Consider the following 15,087-nt stretch of genomic DNA (forward strand, 5'->3'; position numbering starts at 1 on the left):
GCCAAAGTCCAGAAGTGTGTTACCATGGGTGAGTGGAGGTACATGGCAAATTCCCGTTACAAACTTTAAATTCCGCTGTAATTTGCTGTTGGTGTGTGTGGTGAAGTCTGGCCAAATCCAACCCTTGTTCATCTTGATCAGAGTCAGCCTGTCAGCATTTACAGTTGACAGGCGGGTGCGTTTATCTGTAATGATTCCACCTGCGGCACTAAAAACACGCTCTGACAAAACGCTAGCGGCAGGGCAGGCCAGGACTTCCAAGGCGTAGAGAGCCAATTCATGCCACGTGTCCAGCTTGGATACACATTAATTGTAAGGCACAGAGGAATGTCGGAGTACAGTTGTTCGATCTGCAAGGTACTCCTTGAGCATCTGGCCAAACTTAGGATTTCTTGTGGCACTACCCCTCACCTCAGGGGCTGTGGTATGTGAGGGGCTGAGAAAACTGTCCCACATCTTAAAGACTGTTCCCCTACCTCTGGCGGATTGGACTTGTGCCCCTCTCGGCTGTACGCCTTGGTTGTCCACTGATTCCTGACCTATGCCGCTAGCGTTTTGTGAGGGGAATGCTTTGCCTACTTCCGTGACTATGGCCTTCTGGAACTGCTGCATTTTGCCTGACCTCTCCGCCTCGGGAATAAGAGACATAAAGTTCTCCTTTTAGCGTGGGTCTAACAGTGTTACCAACCAGTAATGATTGTCGGCCAAGATGTTCTTAACGCGAGGGTCACGAGACAGGCAGCTTACCATAAAGTCAGCCATGTGTGCCAGACTCTTAACAGCCATCACTTCAGTATCCTGACCAACACGATGACTGAACATGCTGTCCTCCTCCTCCTCCTCCTCATCATCTACCCTGTCCTCTGGCCAGCCACGCTGAACCGAGGATATGACTGCATGTCATATCCTCAATTTGGCCAGAGAGTTGCTCCATGTCTTCATCCTCCTCCTCGTCATAGTCCTCCACTGCACGTTGTGATGAGACGAGGCTGGGCTGTGTGTTATCATCACCCACACCCACTACTGTTTCTTGCTCAAACTCATCGCGCTCCGCCTGCAATGCATCATGGTTGTTTTTTGAGCAGAGACCATTTTAGAAGGCAGAGAAGCGGTATGGTGACGCTAATAATGTCGTCATCGCCGCTCACCATCTTGGTGGAGTCCTCAAAGTTTTGGCGGATGGTGCATAGGTCGGACATCCATTTCCACTCCTCAGGTGTTATGTGTGGAGTTTGACCCATTTCCCGACGGCTTAGGTGATGCAGGTACTCAACAACTGCCCTCTTCTGCTCACATATCCTGACCAACTTGTGCAGAGTTGAATTCCAACGCGTGGGGACATCACACACCAGTCTGTGTGCCGGAAGATGCAAACGGCGTCTTAAGCCGGCAAGGCCGGCTGAAGCAGTAGGTGACTTTCGAAAATGTGCAGACAGGCGGCGAACTTTTACCAGCAGATCAGACAGCTCTGAGTATGACTTTAGAAACCGCTGAACCACGAGGTTGAGCACATGGGCCACGCATGGAACATGTGTCAGCTGGCCTCGCCTCAAAGCCGCCACCAGGTTCCGGCCATTGTCACGCACGACCTTTCCTGGCTTTAGGTTCAGAGTTGTGAGCCAGTGATCTGCCTGCTGTTTCAGAGCTGTCCACACCTCTTCTGCATTGTGGGGTTTGTCACCTATGCAGATTAGCTTCAGCACTGCCTGTTGCCGCTTCGCCGAGGCAGTGCTGCAGTGCTTCTGTGTCGCCCTGGACAAGCCAGGGGCCACAGAGCACAACACTTACACACCCCACACTCCCTGCAGGCATATCATAGTCAAAACACAAAATCCTTGTTGCCTTCCCCAGGGGCTGTTGTCCACACCAGGGTGTGGAGCCAGGCGGTTGGTCTCCACCCACCGAGGAGGAGGGAAAACACAGGCAGTGAGAGTTAAGCTAAGGAAGTGGAAGGAGGAAAGTAGTAGAGAGGAGAAAAGTGACAGCAAAGAGCCTGAAGTTGGTCCGGGTGTGTGGCCCGGACAGGACAGCAAGGTTGGCAGGATGTGGTGACCGTCTGCAGTGGAGGCCAATTGGAGTCTGCCGTAAGGACCGTGGACAGTGGTGACCCGGCCGTACCGGACCGGTATACAAAGAGAAGCCAGCACCATTGGCAGAGGACTTTCGGATCCCGGCAAGGCTTGGTGTTGCCGTGAATTTGCCAAATCCGTTAGTGAAGGGAACCGCAGGGTTTCCAAACAGCCAAGTCCAGATAGAAGGCAACCGTACAACCGTGAAGGGGAGACACCGCCACCGCCAAGGGCAACCGTCTCCCAGGGCCAGCGCCTGTGGGCAAAAGGGGCTCCTCCGGCCCATATCCAGGTCGGGGAGCGGGTTACCGTTGGGAAACCATCACTACCAACACTTAACTTAGGTGCAGGGAGAGACAGTCATCACTAACCTGCAGGGAGGAACAACCGCAGCCGTCCGAGTGACCCGTCCATCCAGCCACTTGTTTTACCGTGAACTGTGTCATCATCATTGGGCTGAGTGAGTACCTCCGTGCCGTGCGGCACAGCGCTGCCCCTGCGACCCTGCACCTCATCAGGCCCCGCAACCCGCCTGTCATCCATCTCTACCCCATCACCAGGCCCCGGGACAACCAACCCCCCTACCCACGGAGGGGAGAAATAACAACAAAGCTGCTCCCTGTCACAGGCTCCCGGGATCCCCGTCCAGAGCAGCGGTGGTGTCCACACAATCACCACAACCGTGGGTGGCGTCACGGACAATATCCCCAAAACCCAAACCACCCCTTTTCACTCACGGGCGAGTAGCGCCGCTCGAGTCCCCGGGATCCGGCCATCGCTCGAGCCAACGAGCTGCAGCAGCCGTAGAGCAGCGTCAGCCGGACCCGAGCAGTGGGAGAGCGCACCGTCCCCTCCTCCGCCCGCGACACTTCCAGCTTGGGACTGGTGTGGAGGGTAAAGTGGATCAGGATGCGCAGGAGGAGGAGGAGGCTGAGGAGCATGACATTCCGGAGCTGTAGAGTGTGTGTGAAACCCTGACTGAGGTAGGGCCTGCAAAACTTGGTGTGTGAAGGACGTGTTCCGTCCCTCGCTCAGACTGGGTCCCAGCTTGCACAATATTAACCCAGTGTGACGTCAACGAGATGTAGCGGCCTTGCCCACATGCACTTGTCCACGTGTCTGTGGTTAGGTGGACTTTGGCTGAAACAGCGTTGTTCAGGGCACGTGTGATGTTTTGTGACACGTGGTTATGCAATGCAGGGACGGCACACCGGGAGAAATAGTGGCGGCTGTGGACCGAGTAACGTGGGACAGCTGCCACCATCAGGTCGCGGAATGCTTCTGTCTCAACCAGCCTAAAAGGCAACATTTCCAGCGCAAGCAGTCGCGAAATGTTAGCATTTAGAACTGTGGCATGTGGGGTGTTGGCAGTGTATTTGCGCCTGCGTTCAAAGGTTTGCTGAATGGATAACTGAACGCTGCGCTGGGACAAGGACGTGCTTGATGATGGTGTTCTTTCTGCGTAGGCAACTGCAGGTGCAGGAGTGGAGGAGGCTTGTTCGCAGGCAGCATGGACAGGGGATTGGCTCGCATGCACAACCAGCGAAGACGTAGCAGTGACATCAGCAAGCACTGCTCCTCGACTCTGTTGTACTTCCCACAAAGTCGGGTGCTTGGCTGACATGTGCCTGATCATGCTGGTGGTGGTCAGGCTGCTAGTTTTGGTACCCCTGCTGATGCTGGCATGGCAGGTGTTGCAAATGGCCTTTTTAGAATCATCTGGAGCCAACTTAAAAAACTGCCAGTGTCAGAGTTCCGGGTTTTCCAGTTTTCTTTTGAAAGAGCTTGCCCTTTGTTAACATGGAGTTTTCTGTTCTGTTGCCCTACTTCCTGTCCATCTGTTTAAAAGCCGCCCCTAAAGCTTAGTCCAGTGCCTGAGTATACTGCTTCCTGTGTGCTCCTGCCCTGCTGCTTTTGGTTCCTGATTGTTATTCGGATCCTCTTGGAAAACAACCGACACCGACTCTGGACTTCATCTGGTATCATCTAGCTGTGCCCGGACTCCGTTTGCCGTCTTTGGTCGGCACTTCTGCCCGGTTCCTTCCGTTTAATACCACTCTGGACTCACATCACGTGCGGACATTTTTGGACTTACCTATTGCCCTTTTGTGTCCCGGCTGCTGCGCATTTAGGGCTTCTGGGGTGATTGCCAGACAGTCCCTGTATAGGGGTTCGCTTTTGGTGGTCTCCCTGGGGGAGTCCGGTGCGCGGTCCCGGGAATTCCCTTTCGCTCCGTCCCTGGAAGGTATTTCCTGTATTTATGGTCTACTGTGTTTTTGTTCCGTTTATGTACATATTTGCTGGTTGCATATTATAAACGTCTTGCACCAAGAACTCGTCTCTGGTTGTCATTGCCCTAACGCAATCGAAATCCTCAATACATACAATAGTATTACAGCCAGACTCGGGAAGACCTAACATTTGTACAGGCACCTTGTGTCGTGTTGTTCCGGGGAACAGTTGCCTGACGTCTGCCTGTGGCCACCACTCTGCTTCTTACTGCCTGTTGGGATGCTACGCCTCCCTCCCCCTGTGCACTGCTGTCCTCGCTCTGCATATCCTCCTGCCAGGTTGGGTCAGTTACTGGATCATCCACCACGTCATCTTCCTCTTCCGCACCCTGCTCCTCCTCCTGACTTCCTGACAATTGTGTCTCATCATCGTCCACCCCTTGTTGAGACACGTTGCCAACTTCGTGAGAACGTGGCTGCTCAAATATTTGGGCATCTGTACATACAATCTCGTCATGGCCCACTTCAACAGGAGCTGGCGAGAGGCCAGAATTTGTGAATGGAAACGTGAACGAACAGCTCTTCCGAGTGTCCAAGTGTGGGATCAGTAATGTCCGTGGACGTGTACTCGGCCTGGTGGTAGGAAGGAGGATCAGGTTCTGAAATGTGCGGTGCAGTATCACGGCTACTGACACTTGACCGTGTGGAAGACAGAGTGTTTGTGGTGGTGCCAATCTGACTGGAAGCATTATCCGCTATCCAACTAACAACCTGTTGACACTGGTCTTGGTTCAAGAGCGGTGTACTGCTGCGGTCCCCAAGAATTTGGGACAGGACGTGCGAGCGACTAGATGTGGCCCTTTGTTGTGGCGAAATTAGAGCTTGCACACAACCTCGGTCTCTGCCTGCACCACCATCACGTCCACTTCCTTGTTCGTTGACAACGCCCTTGCGCATTTTGCAATGCTGTGCTGATGTGTATTCACTAGACTTGTGCGTTATATCCAAGTTTTTGCAAAACTCACACAAATGCAGCGGAAAGCTGCCACCAACAGGCACACACGTGCGGTTTTTAAATGCAAGCACGGAGGCACTAAGAACCTAACAGGTCTCTATCCAGGGACAACGTGGAGCCTCCCAATTTTTGGCTGCCCTGCCTAAGGGCTATACTACAATAGACCCACTTCCTTACAATGGGCACTTCAGGTTTACAGGCCCTCATGCACGTCTCTATCCAGGGACAACGTGGAGCCTCCCAATTTTTGGCTGCCCTGCCTAAGGGCTATACTACAATAGACCCACTTCCTTACAATGGGCACTTCAGGTTTACAGGCCATCATGCACGTCTCTATCCAGGGACAATGTGGAGCCTCCCAATTTTTGGCTGCCCTGCCTAAGGGCTATACTATAATACACCCACTTCCTGACAATGGGCACTTCAGGTTTACAGGCCCTCATGCACGTCTCTATCCAGGGACAACGTGGAGCCTCCCAATTTTTGGCTGCCCTGCCTAAGGGCTATACTACAATAGACCCACTTCCTTCCAATGGGCACTTCAGGTTTACAGGCCCTCATGCACGTCTCTATCCAGGGACAACGTGGAGCCTCCCAATTTTTGGCTGCCCTGCCTAAGGGCTATACTACAATAGACCCACTTCCTTCCAATGGGCACTTCAGGTTTACAGGCCATCATGCACGTCTCTATCCAGGGACAATGTGGAGCCTCCCAATTTTTGGCTGCCCTGCCTAAGGGCTATACTATAATACACCCACTTCCTGACAATGGGCACTTCAGGTTTACAGGCCATCATGCACGTCTCTATCCAGGAACAATGTGGAGCCTCCCAATTTTTGGCTGCCCTGCCTAAGGGCTATACTACAATAGACCCACTTCCTTACAATGGGCACTTCAGGTTTACAGGCCCTCATGCACGTCTGTATGCAGGGGCATTGGTGAACCTCACAATTTTGGACTGCCCTAGCAAAGGAAAATACTACAAAGACTCACTTCCTCAAAATGGGCACATTAGACTCAAGAGGCCTTCATGTACGTCTCTTCTCAGGGACATCGGAGTGCCACACAATGTTTTCACGTAAAATCTTTCATGTATTAATCTCAATAAGTAACATACACCAGCTCTATCTCACTATTGGGTATGTGCCCTTAACATTTCTGCCATGAAAAATCATTTTGGGGTCATTTTGGAAGGTTTTCTGGTGAGTCCGTAAAAATGGCGTAAAACGCGGACAAAATTGTTCACAGCTGTGACTTTTGAGTGATAAATGCTTCAAGGGGTCTTCCCCATGCTGTTGCCATGTCATTTGAGCACTCTTCTGAGACTTTTGTGACATTTTTAGGGTTTCTACATGCTGCCGGGGGGTCATTTCACAAAAATACTCGGGTCTCCCATAGGATAACATTGGGCTCGTTGCTCGGGCCGAGTACACGAGTATCTTGGGAGGCTCGGCCCGAGCTTCGAGCACCCGAGCTTTTTAGTACTCGCTCATCACTAATAAAGAGTGAAGTCATACAACCTTCTCATGGAAACCGAAGACGTCGTCAACACAAAGTGGGACAATAAAGAAGAAATGGTGAAGGAATTTTCTTCTCTGAGTGACATTTTGTTTGTACAAATTGGGAGAAATTTATTGTCGGCTTTACACAACAATCTTTATATAAACTATGGACCATTTTGAAAATGACCCAGCAAATTTGAGATCTACAGAGGTGTCTACCTTCCCCTTGTCTCACCATTGGGTTTTCAATTGACCATCCTCCTAAGTGGTTGTTTTGCCAAGTATTTAAAGGGATCGGAGGCGATTAATTTTATTATAATGATTAAATGATTACAGAAAATAAGAAATAGTGTGATATTGCGTACACTTTTGCATAATATAGATCACAAAGGTAATGTACTTACATTACACACTACAGATGAAAGAAACTTCACCAGGAGCCACACATCATCTGCCCGGAAAACATCAGCTGTGAGAAGCAAAATAGCGAAGACAGAGAAACTCCTGGGATCCACACTGTGGTGTCACTGGCGTGCCCTCCACAGGTAAACAGGCTTCTGACTTCACTGAAATCTTCACCAGTCTATATCTCACTTGAAGACAAATTGCTTGCGTAACCAAATGTTACAAAAACTCTAATAGGTTCCATTTGTCTAATATAGTATCCCTCTTCTGAGTCGTCAACTCTTCAGATGCCAACATACACTGGACAAATGCGTCATCGGATGAGACATGCCAAAAAGCTCCTGGTTTCACACGTTTTACCATACTATAAACAAGCACAGATTCTCAGTAATATTGATAAGAAAACTATGTGGGACTGAGTGATTCTCACTCGAACTATAACGCCAGGTGTCTGGGAAAATTACAGAAAAACAAGCCAATATGAACTATAACTGCTGCAAGCTAATATCTTAAAGGGTTTCTTAAAGACAGTCTTACAATATGGATTCCTGATGGCCACTAATATCTTAGCACTACAGTGGTCCGGTGGTCCACCGATGATAAATCCATTGGATCGAATCACATCTGTTTTATATTCCTTTCATCCAACATTTAGATCTTCTGTAGTGAACACTTGAGTAATTATGGCCACGTATGGAGTTGACCACCAGACATCACATATATTTGTAGTCATTGTAGAGCTCGGAGTTGGGTGTAAAAAAGTGGGTCGTTAAGTGGATTAATATAATTTTTTTGAAAAAGCACAGGTGACCCACCTCATCCAACGATTGGCTTAGAGGCCATTTCCTGTCAGTTGAGACAAGACCAGTAAGTAGAGACCAACGTAGAATGGGTAAGGACAGAAAAGGCGTAGCAGGAAATCGGGGAAGTTGAAAATGGCTCATTTTACTTTTTATACCATTGTAAACCTTCAGAAAGGTAATTTTAAGTGCTAGATAACCCTTTTAAAAGTCATGCAAATTTTAGGAGGTATAATGAAAGATTTGAATAAAGTCTTCTATTGTCATAAACTAATATTAAACTGATTTGTAAGCATACTACTGAAATAGAAAACTTTCTTAATCCACTTTAAGTAGAAAATAGTTGAATATTTCCCAATATCTATAGATTTACTCCACAAACTTGATGAAACTATAGACCATTCCAAACAGATTTGGCTAATTTCAGATATTTACTGGCCACTTATCTTACCATGGGATCTTGACAACCTACAAATGGGGTCATTGACCATTGACCATTTTCCATAGTAACCAAAAAAGCAGCGGTCCATTAAATTTGCATTTTCAGTAGTTGAAACGTTTCCTAGGCGGTCTTTCAAGTGTCTCATGCCAGGGATGTTCTGTTATGACCAACACATGCCAGTAATAGACAGCAGATATGTAAAGCCTGCCTGGGAGTGGTCTGTCTAGGATCCCACTCGAAGATGACACAAACATTGAAAGTTGAAGATATAGATCATTGGTACTCTTGTTTTCTAAAAAAAAACAAAAAAAAAAACGATTGGCGTGAGTTGCAGTAGTTGTACAAGAGGCAACAAGCGTGATGGTTACACTGGAGGTAACATTTATAATTACAATGGTCTAAACAGAGGTATAAGGCAATGTGGTTACAAAAAGAGTAGTTTGCCCTTAGGGTATCAGTTGAAATAAAAAAAATCTCACTGTTACGACCTAACAGCCACCACTGCTTAGCACGCACACTGAATACCAATTCTGACTTTCTGACGTTCCAGTTATGCACATATTGGATACCAATGAGACCTTCTGTATGGCCACAGCTTTGCTCCTCATTTACGGTTGGAGTTTCTTAAATAGACAACTTGTCCTGTCAACACATTTTTCGCCCAATTTCACTGGACTTTGTGACACGCAAGTCTGTGTGCTTCTGCTTTTTTGCATTTTGCACATCTTTCCTCTGCTGCTTAGAACAACCCTTGCCCTTTACATAGCATGTCTAAAGTTTGCAGTATATTTTCTTCTTCAGCGATAAAGAAACTGTTCTTAAAATGCCCGTCTCATGCAATAATGAATGATAGCATCCAAAGGCTCCAAAAATCTTGCTCCAACTTAGTAGTTCTTTGCTGATAATTTCCACCATCAATCCCTTGGCCAAAGCCGAAATTCTTGGAAAAGGGTTTTCTTCAGACTGCAGAAATCATTTGATGGGGTCCACTTGAGTTTTTAATTTTAAAATGTTTTGTTTTTCCAGGAATTTACAATATTTTTTACACTATTAGGCCCATCAGCTCCTCCTTTGGTGAAGGATCCATAACCAATGATTGTCTTTTCTGTCTACGTTACTTCTTTTTCACTGTCATTGTGGAGCTCTTGGGATCCATAAAAATGGAAATAAACATTTATGTCCTAACAGTGAGCTCTTCGCTGATGATCGGATTCTAACTTTACTTTTTTTTGGCCCAAACTCACGTTCCCATATCCCATAGTCACCAATCATTGATAGTCCTATTGCAAGGTTTTGCTAAATCAACCATACCAAGATATTTAATTTGTGCAATCAATGTACAGATCCTATCAAGGGTAATGGCTTTGTATAGAGGATGTATGAAGGATGCATGGCAGCATAGTAAGGCTGTAGGGCAGTGTAGGGAGGATGCATGGCATTGTATAGAGGATATATGGCAGTGCAAAGAGTATATATAGTAGTAGATGGGGGATGTATGGCAGTACATGCATGTTATATGGAAACACAAAAAAGATGCATGTCAATGGATGTATGGCATTACACGGAGCATGCACGGCACTGCATGGATGCTATATGGCAGTACACAGAGTACATGATCTCTGTCTATTGTCATGCAATGTAAGGTCATATGCTCCCACAAAGGTCATATTTCAATGTACATGTGGCATCTGAGGAAACATGTCAGATTCAAATAGAAAAAATGCTCAATGTTCCTCCATATGAAGTTAGAGGTATTATGAAGGTGAATAGTACCTATATGGCAGCCCCTTTATTCAGCCACCTACATGTACTAGGATATGTGTGATCTAGTCACTACTTATGGGTAGTACGAAAGGTAGTGTAGTCAGGAAAACTAGGGTCTGGTAACAAGAGGACATTTATAGACACAGGGAGTATACATGTGTAATCAAATCAAGATCCGAGGGACAGAATCCCGGGAAGGCATGTAATGGATTCAGGGAGTAAACTGAGACATGGTCAGGTAACGGTCCGAGGTCAAAAGCCAGGAGATCACAACAGGAACAGGGAGTGGGCAGAGAGGAGTCAAAGAACAGTCCGGTGTCAAGACACAATGATAAGAATGTCGCGGGCGGAGGAGGGGACGCCGCGCTCCCCCACTGCTGCTGCTCGGGTCCGGCTGGCACTGCGGCCTGCCGCTGCTCGGTGGCTCGAGCGATGGGCCGGATCCCGGGGACTCGAGCGGCGCTCCTCGCCCGTGAGTGAAAAGGGGAATTGGTGTTTTGGGATAGTTTATTGTCCGTGACGCCACCCATGGTTGTGGTGATTTGTTAACACCACCACTGCTCTGTAAGGGGAGCCCGGGAGTGATGGTATGGAGCAGCCAGTTGTTGATGTGCCCCTCCGTGGGTAGGGGTTGTGGTGCTCCCGGGGCCCGGGGATGGGATTGGAATGGTCGACAGGCGGGTCTGGGGCCTGTGGGGGTGTAGGGGCAACGCTGTGCCGCACGGCACGGAGGTACTCACTCAGCCAGTAAACACGACACAGTTCTCGGTAAACAAACGGCTGGTTGGACGGGTCCCTTGGACGGTTCACGGTGCTGATGTTCCCTGGAGTTAGCGGTGACGGTCTCTTCCTTGCACCTATGAAAGTCTCTTTGGTAGCGATGGGTCCCCACCGGTTACCCACTCCTCGGCTTCAAGCTGGGCCGAAGGAGCCCTAGTTTGCCCGCAGGCGCTGGCCCTGGGAAACTGGTGCCCTGGCGGTGGCTCCCCTTCACGGTCAGGCAGTTGCCTTCAATCGGGACTTGGTTGTTAGGAGACAGACGTCCCCTTCACTGACGGATTTGGCAAATTATGGTGACTCCTAGCCTTGCCGGGATCCGAAAGGCCCCTGCCCTGGTGCTGACTGTTCTTCGTATACTGCTCCGGTACCGCCGGGTCACCACCCGTCCGCGGTCCTTCCAGCAACCTCCGAGCAGTCCCCCTGCAGACTATCACCGCCGTCTGCTGACCTTGCTGTCCCAGTCCGGGGCACACACCCGGACCAACTTCAGGCTTTACTACTCTCACTTTTCTGTCACTTCAGCTTCTCTCCTTTTACTTCCCTAACTTGACTGTTTACTCCTTCCATTTCTTCCTCCAAACTCTATCTGCCTGGTTCTTCCCGCCTCCAGGGCTGTGAACTCCTCGGTGGGCGGAGCCAACCGCCTGGCCCACCCCCTGGTGTGGACATCAGCCCCTGGAGGAAGGCAACAAGGATTTTGGGTTAGCTAGGTGTTACATCTCGTGGCTCTCCTCTTGCAAGGAATGAGGTGGTCCCCCATTCCTTGTCTGCCGCGAGCCCTCCTGCTCAGCAGCGCCAAAGGTCTGGGAGACTGCAGGAGTTTCCTCCTCCTAGATGCAGCAGTAGGGTGACACCTAGTGGTTTACTCCTTGTAAGGAATGGAGTGGTCTCCCATCCCTTGCCTGCCACGTGCCCTCCTGCTCGGCATCGCAGAGGGTCGGAGTGGTTGCACAGTGTGCAAAGGATAGATGCTCAGGGAAGCAGCAAGACTTCCCTTAGCTCTGCACATTGTGAAACCGAAGATCCCGCCTTTATGACCCAGAGGCAGGAGGTTGAGCATGTGCCCCACGTGACATCTTCTGATTCGCTCACTGGTATCACACGGCCAGATAACGAGGCTGGTGATGTGCTGAATCCTGACTGGCCGGGCCAGGACGTCACAGATCATGATTGGGTCACATCCATCTCGCGCCCGCCCTTGGCTGGAGCTACATCTCCTTAAAAACCCCTCCTGCCATCATGGCGGCGCGCGACCGTCCTTCTATGTTTGGATGTCTGGCAGCGTGCGGCCACGCCACTGTACAGACGTCATTGTATTTTGCAGGTCTCGCCCCTGCCTTGCTGCTCCGGCAGTATTCCGTTGAACAGGCTGTGTTCCTGTCCCAGGTGAGCTCCTTGAATCTCTGTCGGACTCACCTGGTTTCTGAAGCACACGTGCGTGGGCACCTCTGTGCTACCCTCGTGCCATATTCCTGTGACTCCCACTGGCACACGTGCGTAGGCACCTCTGTGCGTCCCCGTGCAACAGGTACACCGAGTTGTGAGCCCCGTGCCATACAACCCTCACGGGTTAGGGCGGACAGGTGTACGCAGATCGTCTGTGACATTCCAGACGATCGCTAGCAGCAACCCGCTCACTCTTCTCCCACCATAGCAGCGGTCCCTTACACCGCACAGTGGACCTTGACCGGCGGAAGCTGTCTATATACCATCTTGGCACGCTTCCCCGGGTTCGCCTCGTAACAGCTAGGTGTACCTGCAGGGAAGGTGGGGTGCGTGTGGTGTTGTGACCTGTGACCCCTGGCTTACCCAGGGCGTCACATTCCCCCTTAGCAAAACGCAGACCGTCCTCAGGCTGCCCGTCCAACACCGATTTTTATTTTCCTTTTTGTTTTCTGTAAAAGATAGAAAAACGGTAACATATTTACAAATTATGGCATCATCCCACAGCGGGAGGTTCATTTCTTAAACGTTGCAAACTTTATCACGGTTAACGGTTACGGTCTCCGCTCTCTCCCACCCAAGTAACCTGGCCCTGATGCTGCCCCTAAAGCCCAGGCAGCACCCCTTGACCCCAGTCCAGCACAAGTTACCCGAGCGGGATCTGTCCTTCCCCTCCAGAGGGTAGCCCCCGGTTCCTGTGGTGGCTGGGCCCCAGCCTGCTCTGCTGTGGGCCCTCCCTCCAACCTGCCTCTCCGGAGGCGGTAATTGCGGAAACGGTAACGGTAACTCAACTTATTTACAAGCCACTTAACGTTTGTGGTTGCCCTGCAAGTTCACGGGCTTGTCCATGAGCAGTTCCTCATGCATAACTTTTCAAACGGTCCCCACGGGGACAACGGTGCCGGCAACGGCCGGTTTCCAAATCACATGCTAATCAGGTGAAGCTTCGGTTCCATTTCACTTATCATCATCAGCAGAACTTGCAAAACAAACACACTGGTGGTCCCAACGGGGACAGTGCAGCGGTACTCCGCTGACCTTAAGGCGGCTACCACCGCAGGGGGTCGGCCCACTCGGCGACCGAACGGTACATGGGGTTCTCCTTCCATCGGCAGTTCAACCCCGACCCACTGACAGCCGTCAGGTACGGCGGCGGAGGCAGCATACTTGGGACCTCTTCTTCCATCAACGGCATTCTCTGCGGCCCCCCGGCCGCGGCGCTGATGTCTGTCTCCCACTCAATCAGGGCTGGTTCTGGGGTTTGGGCGGACTGGTCGCGACGCGGCACGGCCGCAGCGGCCCCTTGCTCACGGGCCCCCACTACGGCAACCATCCTGCGCATCTCTGCCTTCCAGTCCATCAACTGCTGCAGGCTCTGCGCCCTCACCTTCAAGCAGAACCGACCCAACTCCCGCTCCAGCCACTCAGCGGTCCCGGCAGGGAGCTCACCCGGGCCGCAGTCTTCAAAAGCTACTCCTCCTCTTTTTCCCCAGAGCTTGGATGCCCCGGTAGCGGGTACTTCCGTGCTCCAATTCGAGGACGCCGCCATTTCTCCATTCGCGTCCCCCTTAGCCTCTTTTCGGCCCCTCCTCTATTGGGGCGGGGTTTTGGCCTTCGCGCCTCTGCTACTCAAGAAGACGCTCGAGCGGGAACTTTTCGCACCAAAGATGGCGACTTCTGAAATTTTTCAGCCGGATACCTCCGGCGGTCACAAGGCGCACCTCTACCCAACGGCAGAGCGGTAAGATCCTGTTCGTGACTCCAAGTTGTCGCGGGCGGAGGAGGGGACGCCGCGCTCCCCCACTGCTGCTGCTCGGGTCCGGCTGGCACTGCGGCTGCTGCGGCCTGCCGCTGCTCGGTGGCTCGAGCGATGGGCCGGATCCCGGGGACTCGAGCGGCGCTCCTCGCCCGTGAGTGAAAAGGGGAATTGGTGTTTTGGGATGGTTTATTGTCCGTGACGCCACCCACGGTTGTGGTGATTTGTTAACACCACCGCTGCTCTGTATGGGGAGCCCGGGAGTGATGGTATGAAGCAGCCAGTTGTTGATGTGCCCCTCCGTGGGTAGGGGTTGTGGTGCTCCCGGGGCCCGGGGATGGGATTGGAATGGTGGACAGGCGGGTCTGGGGCCTGTGGAGGTGCAGGGGCGCAGGGGCAGCGCTGTGCCGCACGGCACGGAGGTACTCACTCAGCCAGTAAACACGACACAGTTCTCGGTAAACAAACGGCTGGTTGGACGGGTCCCTCAGACGGTTCACGGTGCTGATGTTCCCTGCAGTTAGCGGTGACGGTCTCTTCCCTGCACCTATGAAAGTCTCTTTGGAAGCGATGGGTCCCCACCAGTTACCCACTCCTCGGCTTCAAGCTGGGCCGAAGGAGCCCTACTTTGCCCGCAGGCGCTGGCCCTGGGAAACTGGTGCCCTGGCGGTGGCGGTGTCTCCCCTTCACGGTCGGGCGGTTGCCTTCAATCGGGACTTGGTTGTTAGGAGACAGACGTCCCCTTCACTGACGGATTTGGCAAATTATGGCGACTCCTTGCCTTGCCGGGATCCGAAAGGCCACTGTCCTGGTGCTGACTGTTCTTCGTATACTGCTCCGGTACCGCCGGGTCACCACCCGTCCGCGGTCCTTCCAGCA

At 51.3% G+C, this 15,087-nt stretch overlaps 1 protein-coding gene across 1 annotated transcript in view; it reads left to right on the top strand.

Moving 5' to 3' along the window:
- Window positions 1-9,682, top strand: part of LOC142257612 (SLAM family member 9-like) — a 28,645-nt gene extending 18,963 nt beyond the window's left edge. The window contains exon 3 of the mRNA XM_075329750.1: window positions 9,492-9,682. Within this exon, the coding sequence (XP_075185865.1) occupies window positions 9,492-9,682 (191 nt within the window). The remainder of the gene's footprint in view (window positions 1-9,491) is intronic.
- The last annotated feature ends 5,405 nt before the right edge of the window (window positions 9,683-15,087 follow it).

This window comes from Anomaloglossus baeobatrachus, chromosome 12, assembly GCF_048569485.1.
Source record: "Anomaloglossus baeobatrachus isolate aAnoBae1 chromosome 12, aAnoBae1.hap1, whole genome shotgun sequence".
In the NCBI taxonomy this organism is placed as follows: domain Eukaryota; kingdom Metazoa; phylum Chordata; class Amphibia; order Anura; family Aromobatidae; genus Anomaloglossus; species Anomaloglossus baeobatrachus.